The 14,801-nt window shown below is 42.5% G+C and overlaps 1 protein-coding gene across 5 annotated transcripts in view; it reads left to right on the top strand.

Annotated features, from left to right (window-relative positions):
- The window catches only part of LOC121536993 (microtubule-associated protein 2), a 150,845-nt gene that overhangs the window by 121,621 nt on the left and 14,423 nt on the right, over window positions 1-14,801 (top strand). For all 5 annotated transcript variants that reach the window (XM_041844696.2, XM_041844695.2, XM_041844697.2 and 2 more), the window contains 4 exons: window positions 9,379-9,526; window positions 9,668-9,724; window positions 10,748-10,923; window positions 11,261-11,407. In XM_041844696.2, coding sequence (XP_041700630.1) covers window positions 9,379-9,526; window positions 9,668-9,724; window positions 10,748-10,923; window positions 11,261-11,407 — 528 coding nt within the window. The remainder of the gene's footprint in view (window positions 1-9,378; window positions 9,527-9,667; window positions 9,725-10,747; window positions 10,924-11,260; window positions 11,408-14,801) is intronic.

The raw sequence follows: 14,801 nt of genomic DNA, 5'->3' as shown, positions 1-14,801 counted from the left end.
GACGGCTCAACTTGGGATGGGGAGGGGCTTTAGCGGGGGAATTAGTGGAGAACAATTGAAGGGTTACTCCGTAGCAATGCAAATATCACGGTACAGCTATATGGACACTCAATCATTACGGTATTTTTTATTGGTAAATTTACAAACATATATAATGATAAATAGACTTGAAACTTGTATCTCATTATGGTGTATGGTGAAATAAGTATAGCCAGTTATAATTGTAATGGCTTAGCTGATAATAACAAAAGAAGAACAATATTTACATGGCTCAAAGAGAAGGAATATAATATATATTGTATACAGGAAACTAATTCAACAATTCGAGATGAAGTAAGCGTGGAAAAAGAATGGGGGAAATATACTTCTCCCATGGGCAAAGAAATTCAAAAGGGGTGATGATATTAATTAATAGTAATTTCGATCCGAATGTGCAAATTGTCAAAATAGATGCGCAAGGTAGATGGATTATTTTAAATATGTTATTGGACCATAAACAGATATGGCTCATTAACCTTTACGGACCAAATAATGATGATCCACAATTCTTTGACAATATATATAATACATTATCAAGCCTGCAAGCAATTCAAGACAATATTATTATGGTGGGGGATTATAATACTGTTTTAAATAGCTCAATGGACCGTAAAGGAAATCACACCACAAACAATCACCCACATGCTCTTAAGGAAATTGTGAATGTCATGGATACATTAGAACTAGTAGATATATGGAGGCTTAAATATACTGATCTAGTGAGATATACATGGCGGAGACTGAATCAAGCTAGTCGTCTTGACTTCTTTCTTATCTCATTCTCGTTGGCACCAAAAGTAAAAAAAAGTGTTGATAGGGGACAGAATGCGGTCGGACCATCATATAATAGGCATATACATTACTCTTACTGAATTTCCACGTGGGCGAGGATATTGGAAATTTTATCAAAGCCTATTGGATAATAATTTATTTATAATTAGAACAAAGGAATTTATAACTGATTTTTTCCAACATAACATAGGTACAGCGAATCCCCTTATTGTATGGGCCACCTTTAAATGTGCCTTTAGAGGCCATGCAATTCAGTACTCATCTCGAAAACAAAAGCAATTTCGGTCAAAAGAGTTTATACTAAGAAAGGAAATAGAAAGTCTAACAGAACAGATAGATGGCAATAAAAACTGTAACATAGAGGCTCAGAATAAATTAGAGGAAAAACAAAAATAAATGGAGAAACTTATTCAAGAAAGATCAAGTGTAATATATTATAAAAATAAAGCAAACTGGATGGAATATGGGGAAAAATGCACAAAATTCTTTTTTAATCTTCAACATAGGAATGCTACCAAAAAGAACTTAATGAAACTGGTTACAATTGATGGAGTCACCCATAATTCACCAAATGATATTTTGAAGGAAGAAACAAAGTACTTTAAGCATATGTTTTATTTTCAGTCGCCTCCATCTCCTCTAACTGAAGCTAACTTTAAGTCTGGGAAAACTCCAGGGTTGGATGGCATACCAGTCGAGGTATACCAAACCTTTTTTGATATACTAAGAGGACCGTTATTAGCATGTTTTAACCACTCCTATGTAAATGGTAGATTATCTGACACTCAAGAAGAAGGTCTGATATCATTATTACTGAAACAGGATACAAGTGGAAAATATAAAGATCCAGTCCATTTACAAAATTGGAGGCCCCTTACACTTCAGTGTTGTGATGCAAAAATCCTAGCAAAATGTATAGCGCATAGAATTAAAAAGGTATTGTCGGATATTATACATTCTAATCAGACAGGTTTTTTACATGGAAGATACATTGGAGATAATATAAGGCAAGTATTGGAAACAATAGAACACTATGGGAAAAAAAAAATATGGGAAACCAGGCCTGCTATTCATAGCAGACTTCGAAAAGGCATTTGATAAAGTTAACTGGGGTTTATATATAAATGCCTGGAGCATTTCAATTTTGGAGAATCTCTTATAAAATGGGTCAAAATCATGTATAGTAACCCTAGGTGTAAAATAGTAAATAATCGCTATTTCTCAGAAAGTTTTAAACTGTCAAGAGGAGTGAAACAAGGTTGTCCACTATCGGCATATTTATTTATTGTGGCCATCGAGATGTTAGCTATTAAAATCAGATCCAATAATAATATCAGAGGATTAGAAATACAGGGCTTAAAAACAAAGGTGTCATTGTACGCTGATGATTCATGTTTTCTTTTAAATCCACAACTAGAATCCCTCCACAGCCTCATAGAGGATCTAGATACATTTTCTAACCTCTCTGGATTACAACCAAATTATGACAAATGTACTATATTACGTATTGGATCACTAAAAAATACAATTTTTACATTACCATGTAGTTTACCAATAAAATGGTCTGATGGTGATGTGGATATACTCGGAATACATATCCCTAAGGAAATAAATGATCTCACTTCAATACATTTTAATAGAAAGTTGGCAAAAATAGATAAGATCTTACTACCATGGAAAGGAAAATACCTGTCAATTTGTGGAAAAATCACCCTGATTAACTCTTTAGTATTATCCCAGTTGACCTATTTGCTTATGGTCTTGCCTACGCCTAGCGAACCCGTTTTTTAAATTATATGAGAAAAAAATATTCATTTTTATTTGGAACGGCAAGCCAGACAAAATTAAAAGGGCATATTTATATAATGAATATGAATTCGGAGGACAGAAATTATTAAATATTAAAGCATTAGACCTATCTCTAAAAGCTTCAGTCATACAAAAGTTATACTTAAATCCGAACTGGTTCTCAAGCAAATTAGTAAGATTGTCTCACCCAATGTTCAAGAAAGGCCTTTTTCCCTTTATTCAGATTACAACAACTCATTTGCAGTTATTTGAAAAGGAAATCATCTCCCAAATATCACTATTTCTAAAACAAGCCATAGAAAGTTGGTTGCAATTTCAATTTAATCCTCCAGAAACGACAGAACAAATAATGCAACAAATATTGTGGTTAAATTCAAATATACTAATTGACAAAAAACCTTTATTTTTTGACAGAATGTTTAAAAAAGGTATAATCTTCGTAAATGATATCATCGGTAGGACTGGTGGAGTTATGTCGCACATGCAGCTAACAAAAACATATGGAAATGTCTGCTCTACCCAAAATTACAACCAAATAATTGCAGCCTTACCGCAAAAGTGGAAGAGGAAAGTGGATGGGGAGAAAGTAAGGAACTTGTCTGTCGGCCTTGCATTAAAGAACATAATTGGTTAAGGAAAACTGTGTTAAATAAAAAAAGTATATCAGTTTCACTTAAGGACCAAAGGATTGACAGCCGTCCCATATAGATTGCAAAATAGTTGGGAAGAGATCTTTGACGTACCGATCCCATGGCATAGTGTTTATGAACTGACACGCAAAACGACACCAGATTCAAAAATTTGAATCTTTCAATTTAAATTATTATATAAAATTCTTGCTACCAATATAATGTTATTTTTATGGGGGATACAATCTTCCCAGCTCTGCAGATTTTGCTGTGAAGAGACAGAATCATTAGATCATTTGTTTTGGTTCTGTCCATTTGTAGCTTGTTTTTGGACACAGGTCCAGGAATGGCTAAAGGATTGCAATATTTACCTGAAGCTAACCTTGCACATAGCATTACTGGGTGATCTGAAAAGTCATAGTCAATCGATCAATAATATAATAATACTTTTAGCAAAAATGTTTATTTTTAATTCACAATCTGTAGAAGCAATGAGAATAGAAAGGTTCAGAACTTTTGTAAAACATCACAGTACGGTTGAAATATATATGCAAATAGAAATCCTATATGGATCAATCAATCAATCAATTTTATTTTATATAGCCCTTCTTACATCAGCTAATATCTCGAAGTGCTGTACAGAAACCCAGCCTAAAACCCCAAACAGCTAGTAATGCAGGTGTAGAAGCACGGTGGCTAGGAAAAACTCCCTAGAAAGGCCAAAACCTAGGAAGAAACCTAGAGAGGAACCAGGCTATGAGGGGTGGCCAGTCCTCTTCTGGCTGTGCCGGGTGGAGATTATAACAGAACCATGCCAAGATGTTCAAAAATGTTCATAAGTGACAAGCATGGTCAAATAATAATCAGGAATAAATCTCAGTTGGCTTTTCATAGCCGATCATTAAGAGTTGAAAACAGCAGGTCTGGGACAGGTAGGGGTTCCATAACCGCAGGCAGAACAGTTGAAACTGGAATAGCAGCAAGGCCAGGCGGACTGGGGACAGCAAGGAGTCACCACGGCCGGTAGTCCCGACGTATGGTCCTAGGGCTCAGGTCTCTCAGTTGGCTTTTCATAGCCGATCATTAAGAGTTGAAAACAGCAGGTCTGGGACAGGTAGGGGTTTCGTAACCGCAGGCAGAACAGTTGAAACTGGAATAGCAGCAAGGCCAGGCGGACTGGGGACAGCAAGGTGTCAGCATGCCCGGTAGTCCTGACGTATGGTCCTAGGGCTCAGGTTCTCAGAGAGAAAGAGAGAACGAGAGAATTAGAGAGAGCATACTTAAATTCACACAGGACACTGGATAAGACAGGAGAAGTACTCCAGGTATAACCAACTAACCCCAGCCCCCGACACATAAACTACTGCAGCATAAATACTGGAGGCTAAGACAGGAGCGGTCCGGAGACACTGTGGCCCCATCCGAAGAAACCCCGGACAGGGCCAAACAGGAAGGATATAACCCCACCCACTCTGCCAAAGCACAGCCCCCGCACCACCAGAGGGATATCCTCAACCACCAACTTACAATCCTGAGACAAGGCCGAGTATAGCCCACAGAGGTCTCCACCACAGCACAAACCAAGGGGGCGCCAACCCAGACAGGAAGATCACGTCAGTAACTCAACCCCACTCAAGTGACGCACCCCCTCCTAGGGACGGCATGAAAGAGCACCAGCAAGCCAGTGACTCAGCCCCTGTAACAGGGTTAGAGGCAGAGAACCCCAGTGGAGAGAGGGGAACCGGCCTGGCAGAGACAGCAAGGGCTGTTCGTTGCTCCAGAGCCTTTCCGTTCACCTTCACACTCCTGGGCCAGACTACACTCAATCATATGACCTACTGAAGAGATAAGTCTTCAGTAAAGACTTAAAGGTTGAGACCGAGTCTGCGTCTCTCACATGGGTAGGCAAACTGTTCCATAAAAATGGAGATCTATAGGAGAAAGCCCTGCCTCCCGCTGTTTGCTTAGAAATTCTAGGGACAATTAGGAGGCCTGCGTCTTGTGACCGTAGCGTACGTATTGGTATGTACGGCAGGACCAACTCGGAAAGATAGGTAGGAGCAAGCCCATGTAACGCTTTATAGGTTAACAGTAAAACCTTGAAATCAGCCCTTGCCTTAACAGGAAGCCAGTGTAGGGAAGCTAGCACTGGAGTAATATGATCAAATTTCTTGGTTCTAGTCAGGATTCTAGCAGCCGTATTTAGCACTAACTGAAGTTTATTTAGTGCTTTATCCGGTAGCCGGAAAGTAGAGCATTGCAGTAGTCTAACCTAGAAGTAACAAATGCATGGATTAATTTTTCTGCATCATTTTTGGACAGAAAATTTCTGATTTTTGCAATGTTACGTAGATGGAAAAAAGCTGTCCTTGAAACAGTCTTGATATGTTCGTCAAAAGAGAGATCAGGGTCAAGAGTAACGCCGAGGTCCTTCACAGTTTTATTTGAGACGACTTTACAACCATCAAGATGAATTGTCAGATTTAACAGAAGATCTCTTTGTTTCTTGGGACCTAGAACAAGCATCTCTGTTTTGTCCGAGTTTAAAAGTAGAAAGTTTTCAGCCATCCACTTCCTTATGTCTGAAACACAGGCTTCTAGCGAGGGCAATTTTGGGGGCTTCACCATGTTTCATTGAAATGTACAGCTGTGTGTCATCCGCATAGCAGTGAAAGTTAACATTATGTTTTCGAATAACATCCCCAAGAGGTAAAATATATAGTGAAAACAATAGTGGTCCTAAACGGAACCTTGAGGAACACCGAAATGTACAGTTGATTTGTCGGAGGACAGACCATTCACAGAGACAAACTGATATCTTTCCGACAGGTAAGATCTAAACCAGGCCAGAACTTGTCCGTGTAGACCAATTTGGGTTTCCAGTCTCTCCAAAAGAATGTGGTGATCGATAGTGTCAAAGGCAGCACTAAGGTCTAGTAGCACGAGGACAGATGCAGAGCCTCGGTCTGACGCCATTAAAAGGTAATTTACCACCTTCACAAGTGCAGTCTCAGTGCTATGATGGGGTCTAAAACCAGACTGAAGCATTTCGTATACATTGTTTGTCTTCAGAAAGGCAGTGAGTTGCTGCGCAACAGCTTTTTTTTTTTTTTTTTAGAGGAATGGAAGATTCGATATAGGCCGATAGTTTTTTATATTTTCCGGGTCAAGGTTTGGCTTTTTCAAGAGAGGCTTTATCACTGCCACTTTTAGTGAGTTTGGTACACATCCGGTGGATAGAGAGCTGTTTATTATGTTCAACATAGGAGGGCCAAGCACAGGAAGCAGCTCCTTCAGCAGTTTAGTAGGAATAGGATCCAGTATGCAGCTTGAAGGTTTAGAGGCCATGATTATTTTCATCATTGTGTCAAGAGATATAGTACTAAAACACTTAAGTGTCTCTCCCGATCCCAGGCCCTCGCAGAGCTGTGCAGATCCAGGACAGCTAAGCCCTGGAGGAATACGCAGATTCAAAGAGGAGTCCGTAATTTGCTTTCTAATGGTCATGATCTTTTCCTCAAAGAAGTTCATGAATTTATTACTGCTGAAGTGAAAGCCATCCTCTCTTGGGAATGCTGCTTTTTAGTTAGCTTTGCAACAGTATCAAAAAGAAATTTTGGATTGTTCTTATTTTCCTCGATTAAGTTGGAAAAGTAGGATGATCGAGCAGCAGTGAGGGCTCTTCGGTACTGCACGGTACTGTCTTTCCAAGCTAGTCGGAAGACTTCCAGTTTGGTGTGGCGCCATTTCCGTTCCAATTTCCTGGAAGCTTGCTTCAAAGCTCGGGTATTTTCTGTATACCAGGGAGCTAGTTTCTTATGACAAATGTTTTTCGTTTTTAGGGGTGCAACTGCATCTAGATGGTGTTAAGAGATAGATGGGAGGTATTGAATAGAGTTGAAGGATGGGGCTAATAACAAATAACAACAAATAATAACAAAGATAGCTAATAATGTAAGCATACTGTGTCCATAATAAGTATATAGGTTGTATGTTGGGAGCTTTTGGGAAAGAGCACAGTTAGAAAGATATGGCATATAGAAGCAAACCGGATGGACATCATGATAATGATTGGAGAGGTTGAGAGTAGAAGAAGTTCAGGAGCAAAAAATAAATAATAATAATAATAAATAAAAAAATAAGAAAAAGAAATGGGGGATTGGAAGTGATGCAGACAATTACATTGACAGAAGATACAATCTATCTGCAATATTAAGCTATTCCACCCCCCCCCCAAAAAATAAAAAATAATAATAATAAAAAAGAAATGATCAGTCTATAATTTTAATGGTAGGTTTATTTGAACAGTGAGAGACAGAATAACAACAAAAAAATCCAGAAAAACGCACGCCAAAAATGTTATAAATTGATTTGCATTTTAAAGAGGGAAATTAGTATTTGACCCCCTCTCAATCAGAAAGATTTCTGGCTCCCAGGTATATTTTATACAGGTAACGAGCTGAGATTAGGAGCACACTCTTAAAGTGAGTGCTCCTAATCTCAGCTTGTTACCTGTATAAAAGACACCTGTCCACAGAAGCAATCAATCAATCAGATTCCAAACTCTCCACCATGGCCAAGACCAAAGAGCTCTCCAAGGATGTCAGGGACAAGATTGTAGACCTACACAAGGCTGGAATGGGCTACAAGACCATCGCCAAGCAGCTTGGTGAGAAGGTGACAACAGTTGGTGCGATTATTCGCAAATGGAAGAAACACAATAGTACTGTCAGTCTCCCTCGGCCTGGGGCTCCATGCAAGATCTCACCTCGTGGAGTTGCAATGATCATGAGAACGGTGAGGAATCAGCCCAGAACTACACGGGAGGATCTTGTCAATTATCTGAAGGCAGCTGGGACCATAGTCACCAAGAAAACAATTGGTAACACACTACGCCGTGAAGGACTGAAATCCTGCAGCGCCCGCAAGGTCCTCCTGCTCAAGAAAGCACATATACAGGGCCGTCTGAAATTTGCCAATGAACATCTGAATGATTCAGAGGAGAACTGGGTGAAAGTGTTGTGGTCAGATGAGACCAAAATCGAGCTCTTTGGCATCAACTCAACTCGCCGTGTTTGGAGGAGGAGGAATGCTATATGAAATTATAGACTGATCATGTCTTTGTCAGTGGGCAAACGTACAAAATCAGCAGGGGATCAAATACTTTTTTCCCTCACTGTATATATCTCCGTTTGCACAATTGCCGAGGAAATTATAGTCAGTACAGTCATCTTTGGTTCCACTGTCATTGTTTTTATCCTTGTTTACATGTGGTTTGGTTTGCACACTGTCTGTTTCTCAGCCATCTCTCCCCCATCTCTCCCCCATATCTCCCCATCTCTCACCCATCTCTCACCCGTATCTCCCCCAACTCTCACCCATATCTCCCCCCGTATCTTCCCCATCTCTCACCCGTATCTCCTCCATCTCTCTCCCATATCTCCCCCATCTCTCAACAGTATCTTCCCCATCTCTCACCCGTATCTCCTCCATTTCTCCCCCATATCTCCCCCATCTCTCAACCGTATCTTCCCCATCTCTCACCCGTATCTCCTCCATCTATCCCCCATATCTCCCCCATATCTCCCCCATATCTCCCCCATCTCTCCCACATCTCTCCTCCATCTCTCCTCCATCTCTCCTCCATCTCTCACCCATCTCTCTCTTGTATCTCCCCATCTCTCACCCCTAAATCCCCCATCTCTCCCCCATCTGTCTGTCTGTCACTTAGTCTCCACCACTGACAAAGATCCCCACCTGTAAAATGCGAGCGGCCACCCTCCTGCCCCCTCGCCCTAACTCCTCTTGCTCCTCCTACAATAAAAATAACTCGCTGGTGGAAGCGGAGCTTGATAGGCACCGTCCCTCCTCGGTCGGGCCTTGTGACTCCCGAACACTACAGAGAATGATAGACGTGGTAAGGTTAGCATATGGCCCTGAACTGATCAACTGATCGATCTCACATCTGTAAATTAATACCCAGGCTAAAGCTAGGGCATTTTCTGACTTGTGCACTTCTGTAACTGCAGTACTAAGCTAAATGTGTGTGTGTGTGTTTGTGTGCCTGTTTGCCTTCCTGCGTGTGTGTGTGGGTGTTTGTATGTGACAGGATGGTGGTTCTCAGAGCCCAAAGAGGTCATCCCTGCCGCGGCCTGCCTCTATCCTGAGCCGGCGTACCCACCACCAACCACACGAACAGGAGGAGAGCTCCACCTCAATCACCAGCTCCGGCTCCACCGCACCCCGCAGACCCACGTGTAAGTCACTTCTCCTGCTCTCTCTCTTTCTGCCTGTCTCTCTCGGTTAGCCTCTTTCTCTCTCGATCGTGATCTTGCTCTTTCTCTCGCTCTATCTCTCTGTCCTCTGTTTAATCCTCTTTCTCTCCTGTTCTCCTCTAGCGTTCCGTACAGAGGTCAGGGCGGAGCATAGGACAGGACGTGCCCCTAGTTGGACAGGTAGAGAGGAACTCTCAATCCCATCCAGTCCCATCCAGTCTCATTCATGTCTCACTCTGTCCCCCGTCTCAACTGGATTCACTTCCATTCTCATCCAGTCTCACATTGTCCTGCAGTGTCTCACCTTGTCCTGCAGTGTCTCACCTAGTCTTACTGTGTCTCACCTAGTCATGCAGTGTCTCTCCTTGTCCTGCAGTGTCTCACCTAGTCTTACTGTGTCTCACCTAGTCCTGCAGTGTCTCACCTTGCAAGATCACGATCTCAAGATCACAAGGTGAGACACTGCAGGACTAGGTGAGACACTGCATGACTAGGTGAGACACTGAAGGACAAGGTGAGACACTGCCTGCAGTCCTGCAGTGTCTCACCTAGTCCTGCAGTGTCTCACCTTGTCCTTCAGTGTCTCACCTAGTCCTACAGTGTCTCACCTTGTCCTTCAGTGTCTCACCTTGTCCTTCAGTGTCTCACCTTGTCATTCAGTGTCTCACCTTGTCCTGCAGTGTCTCACCTAGTCATGCAGTGTCTCACCTTGTCCTGCAGTGTCTCACCTTGTCCTTCAGTGTCTCACCTAGTCCTGCAGTGTCTCACCTAGTCTTATCTTGTCTCACATGATCTCACCCAGTTCATCTCAGTCTTTCTGTGTGTTCAAGATCACATCTCTAGTAAGAGATGGCTAGTTGGAATGTCTCATCCTTAGTAGTTAGTAATCAAGTAGATCAAGCCTATAGTTTGGGCTTCATTAACGTATTTTATTCTATTAACTACACTGTTTCATCCCGTTTGTTTTGAGCCATTCTTCATCTGACCAATTTTGATACTTTGGAGTAATGTTAGCCTGGTCCCAGATCTGTTTGTTCTGTTTTGCCAACTTATATGGACCATAGACAACACAAAATGGCAAGACTGCACATATAGATCTGGGACCAGGCTAGAGTAATGCTGAGAGATGCCCAACATCTGATTGACCTTTGAGTAACCTCTCTGTATGACCTTTGTGACCTTTCTATGACCCCCCCCCCCCAGGCACACAGTCGATGCGTTCCCGCTCGCTGTGCAGCGGCCCCACCACACCCCGCAACCCAGGGTCCACAGCCATCACCCCTGGTACCCCTCCCAGCTACAGCTACTCCTGCCGCACACCCGGGACCCCTCGCACCCCCGGCACACCACGTTCACTCAGCCTGCTGCAGGAGAAGAAGGTACAGGCTGCATCCCAATTGGCACCCTATTCCTTATGAGAGCTCATGTTTTTTGTAGAATATGGAACCAACTACTGTCAAAGCAAAGTAGATACTGTGCAGTTCAGGTAACCGTTTCAAGAGAGCTGAAAAGGAATCAATGCTGTTATACTGTACTCAGCTGAGGCAACTACTCTATATGTATTTTAAATTAGTCAAATATATAATTGTATTTTATGGATTTATCCTTTATTTATTCAGGAGATCATATTGAGATTAGCTACAGTAGTCTTTTTTCCAAATGAGACCTGAGTATATCATGGAATCAATTAATCATTTGGCAATTCATTTATTCAAGGTGGCTCTGCTCCGCACCCCTCCCAAGTCCCCCGCCACCACCCCCAAACAGCTTCGCGTCCTCAACCAGCCCCTGCCAGACCTCAAGAACGTCAAGTCTAAGATCGGCTCCACAGACAACATCAATTACCAGCCCAAAGGGGGACAGGTTAGTGATCGTCCACTGGGTTTCTACTGTACCCCCTCCTCCCTCGCTCTCTTTTCTTCCTTCTCCTTATTTATCCTCCCTTATTTTTTCCTCTTTATGCTCTGTTTCTGCCTCTCTTTCTACCTCAGTCTTGTTTTGTATTTGACTAATGCTGTAGCTGCTGGTTCTTTTTTTCAGGCTTTCCTCCCAGGCCTTTTTCCCCTGTTCCACCCTCCAAAGTCCCTTCCTCTCCCTGTCTTTCGTGTCCCTCTCCACATTTATAGTCTTTCACTCCCTTGTTACTGTAGCTCTGTCCTCCCTCCCTCAGTCTGTCTGTCTGGTCATTGTTTGCTGGGTTTGAAATGGGGGGCAACGAGAAAAACACCTCATTTTGGAGTAGCAGCTGAGCTTTTCAGATGGGCGAGATGGGAAAAGGACATTGTTGTGGTGAAGGAAGACCTACACAGTATGAATCTTCCGGGAGGATCAGTGCTTGTGGCGTTTTCTCTGTAAGATCACTCTGTAGCTCACCATCAATGCTAGAGAATATTCTGGAACACCTCTAACTCTCTTGCCTCCCATACGGGCTCAGCCCAAACAAGTCTTACACTGCTGGGTAGTCTCTTCCCACCACCGCTAGCAAACTAGACTCAACTCCTGGGTGATTGGCTGGCTGCAAGTGTCTCTGAAAGGGGTTCCAACAGGAAGTAACAACAACCTGAGGTGACTGTCTGGGCACGGGGTTGGCAAGGCTGCTATGCTGCCATTCCCAATCTCAGTGTCTGCATCCAACATAGCACTCTATTCCCTATAAACTGCACTACGTTTGACCAGAACCTATGGGCCCTGGTCAAAAGTAGTGCACTATAAAGCGAATAGGGTGCCATTTTGGACGCAGACAGTGCCTGATTCTAACAGCCTGATTCTAACAGCCTGCATTAAATATGAATCCTCCCTTTGATGCGATGGTGTTCGCTTCGGCTCTTTTGACTCGATGGCTGGGGAGAGGTTGGAGCGGTTGGAAGGGGTATGATAAATCTTTTAGGAGTCTCCGTAGCACAACCCTAGACAGCCACTTAGAAACTGCTCTATTTGTGCCCGTAAGTGGGTAAAGTGTTCAAGAAGCTGATTAATAATTTTAAGATGACCATACAGTTACTGGAATAGAGGTAGAATGGGGAAGGAGGATGAGTTGGGGGTTTCTGGTCTTAGTGTAATGTCTTAGTCTTAATGTCATTAATTGTGGTAGGATATTTCTTCTTAAGCATTCACTGTCTAAGAAGCTTTGAATGAAGAGGAATTCCTGCCTAGGATGGATTAAGGTAAACCCTTTAGTTTTAATTTCCTTCTTTGTTGCCTGAACTGGTGTTGGCTACTGTTTTAGTTTGACTTTGATTCTTGTCCAGGTAACAGAGAGTAGTCTGTATATATTTTACCAGACAACACAACTTTCTGGTTTTCTTTCAATTCACCTGGTACCACCTCATGTTCTGTCTGTGTGGTTCTTACAGGCTGAACGTCTTTCAGTTGTTAGTACAAACTGGTCTACCTTCAGCACTTGAAAGGGGCCTTGAAACCCTTGAAACGCCAACGCTGGCTGTGTGCTTTCTCCTGTCTGCTGACATGTTCTCCATCTTATCTGAAGTGTGTCATCTTGTGTGAGGGAGTCTGTTGTCTTTGTGTGGCCATTGCTGCTGTATGTCTCATACATTGTACATCTTTAGTAGGAGGCTTTAGTGCAGTGGTCACCAACCTTATCTGAGTCAAGATCACTTTCTGAGTCAAAATGCAAGCCGAGATCCACCGCTCAGATTTTTTTTAAACATGACTTACAAAACGTAAGCCTATGCAACATTAACCTATTAAAAACAGTACTGTATTAATGACGTTTGTGCAGTAGGCTTTGGTTGAATTGCCCTGCCAATGCATTGTTGTTCGGACCATTTAAAAAATATATATTTCAAATTTGAGGTAGGCTATAATATGATCACACCGATAATAGATCAGTTGTTGTATTACTTGTGAGGCACAGCTGAGTGAGCATACATTTAAATCATTTTATTTTTATTTTACTGGGCTGATGTTGCCAGCATCTGATGGTCAGTCTCAACGGAGGGAGAGAGCAGCTCTCAACGTCCCTCCGCTCTCCCTTTCCTCCGCTGACACTGACCAAAAAGGACACCGTCTTCCAGCTGATGGCAAAACTCAAGTCGCACCGCATTATTTCTGCATCATGCACAAATTCATGTTTCTCCTATTAACAGAAAATGTGAAATATTCTTAGATATTAAAAAAGACCCAAGCCGCTAATAATAAAAACGCAAGCCTACCGATACACTTTCCTACTCATTCATTGCAGCTGCAGTGCTGCTTGTAGCGCGAGTGGAAGTAGGAAGAACGGGCATTTTATGTTAAATAGAAAGTGTTGACAGTGCTGAGTAAAAACGTAAACATGAACTCACTCATAAAAACAGAAGCTCTTCGCAGTATTCGTTGACAGTCTCACTCTAGTCATGGTTTTAAAAGTTTTGAAATCTCACAGTATTAACTTTGCTATAGCTTTCTTTTTAGGCCTGCTACGTTACTGAAGACATGGTAATCTGAGCCATTCGATTGGCCAGCGGTAGGCCTATGGTGCACTTGATTTGCTATCTGGGCCCGCCGGGAAGGCTGAGATTGTACCTTCAGACACATGAAATGGTTAAAAATGGGAACACTTCACCTACCCAGCGAGGGAGGCTGAATTGGTTGCACCTACCTCCAACAGCGTGAGACAAATACAAATATAGGAACACAAGGCTTTATCGTTGGGTTTTTTACAGAAATGTTTGCCGATCGACTAGGAACGCCTTGGAGATCGACCAGTCGATATCGATCGACCGGTTGGTGACCACTGCTATAGTGTATAAGTATGTCTCAAGGTTGTGCATCATACAATGTCTGTTCCTCTTTAGTACTAAGCTACAGTTTATAAGCCTTTCTCAGGGTTGTGGATCCTGCAGCCTTCCATCTTTATACAGTCTGTTCTGTGGAAAGATAGTGCAGTAGTTTTGACCAGAGCGCTATGGGCCCTGGTCAAAAGTAGTGCACTATATAGAGAATAGGGTGCCATTTGGGACGCAGCCTAGGTCTCCCACCTCTTGGGCCTTGAAGAGTGTGGATACACAGACCTGCGAGCCACTTCCGCCCCTCATGATGAGTTCAGATTTTTTGTGGCCCATCAAAGTTGGCCATCCCTGGTCTATACACTTAGCCTGTGTCCCAAATGGCACCCTGTTCCCTATATGGTGCACTACTTTTGGACCCTGGTCAAAGTAGTGCACTATATGGACCCCTATGGACCCTGGTCAAAAGTAGTGCACTATATAGGGTATATGGTGCCATTTGGGATGCACACTTACAGGATACTTCAGAA

This window comes from Coregonus clupeaformis, chromosome 23 (genome assembly GCF_020615455.1).
Source record: "Coregonus clupeaformis isolate EN_2021a chromosome 23, ASM2061545v1, whole genome shotgun sequence".
Taxonomy (NCBI): Eukaryota; Metazoa; Chordata; class Actinopteri; order Salmoniformes; family Salmonidae; genus Coregonus; species Coregonus clupeaformis.
Note: the sequence above shows the minus strand (reverse complement) of the source record. Positions and strands in the feature narration are given on the sequence as shown.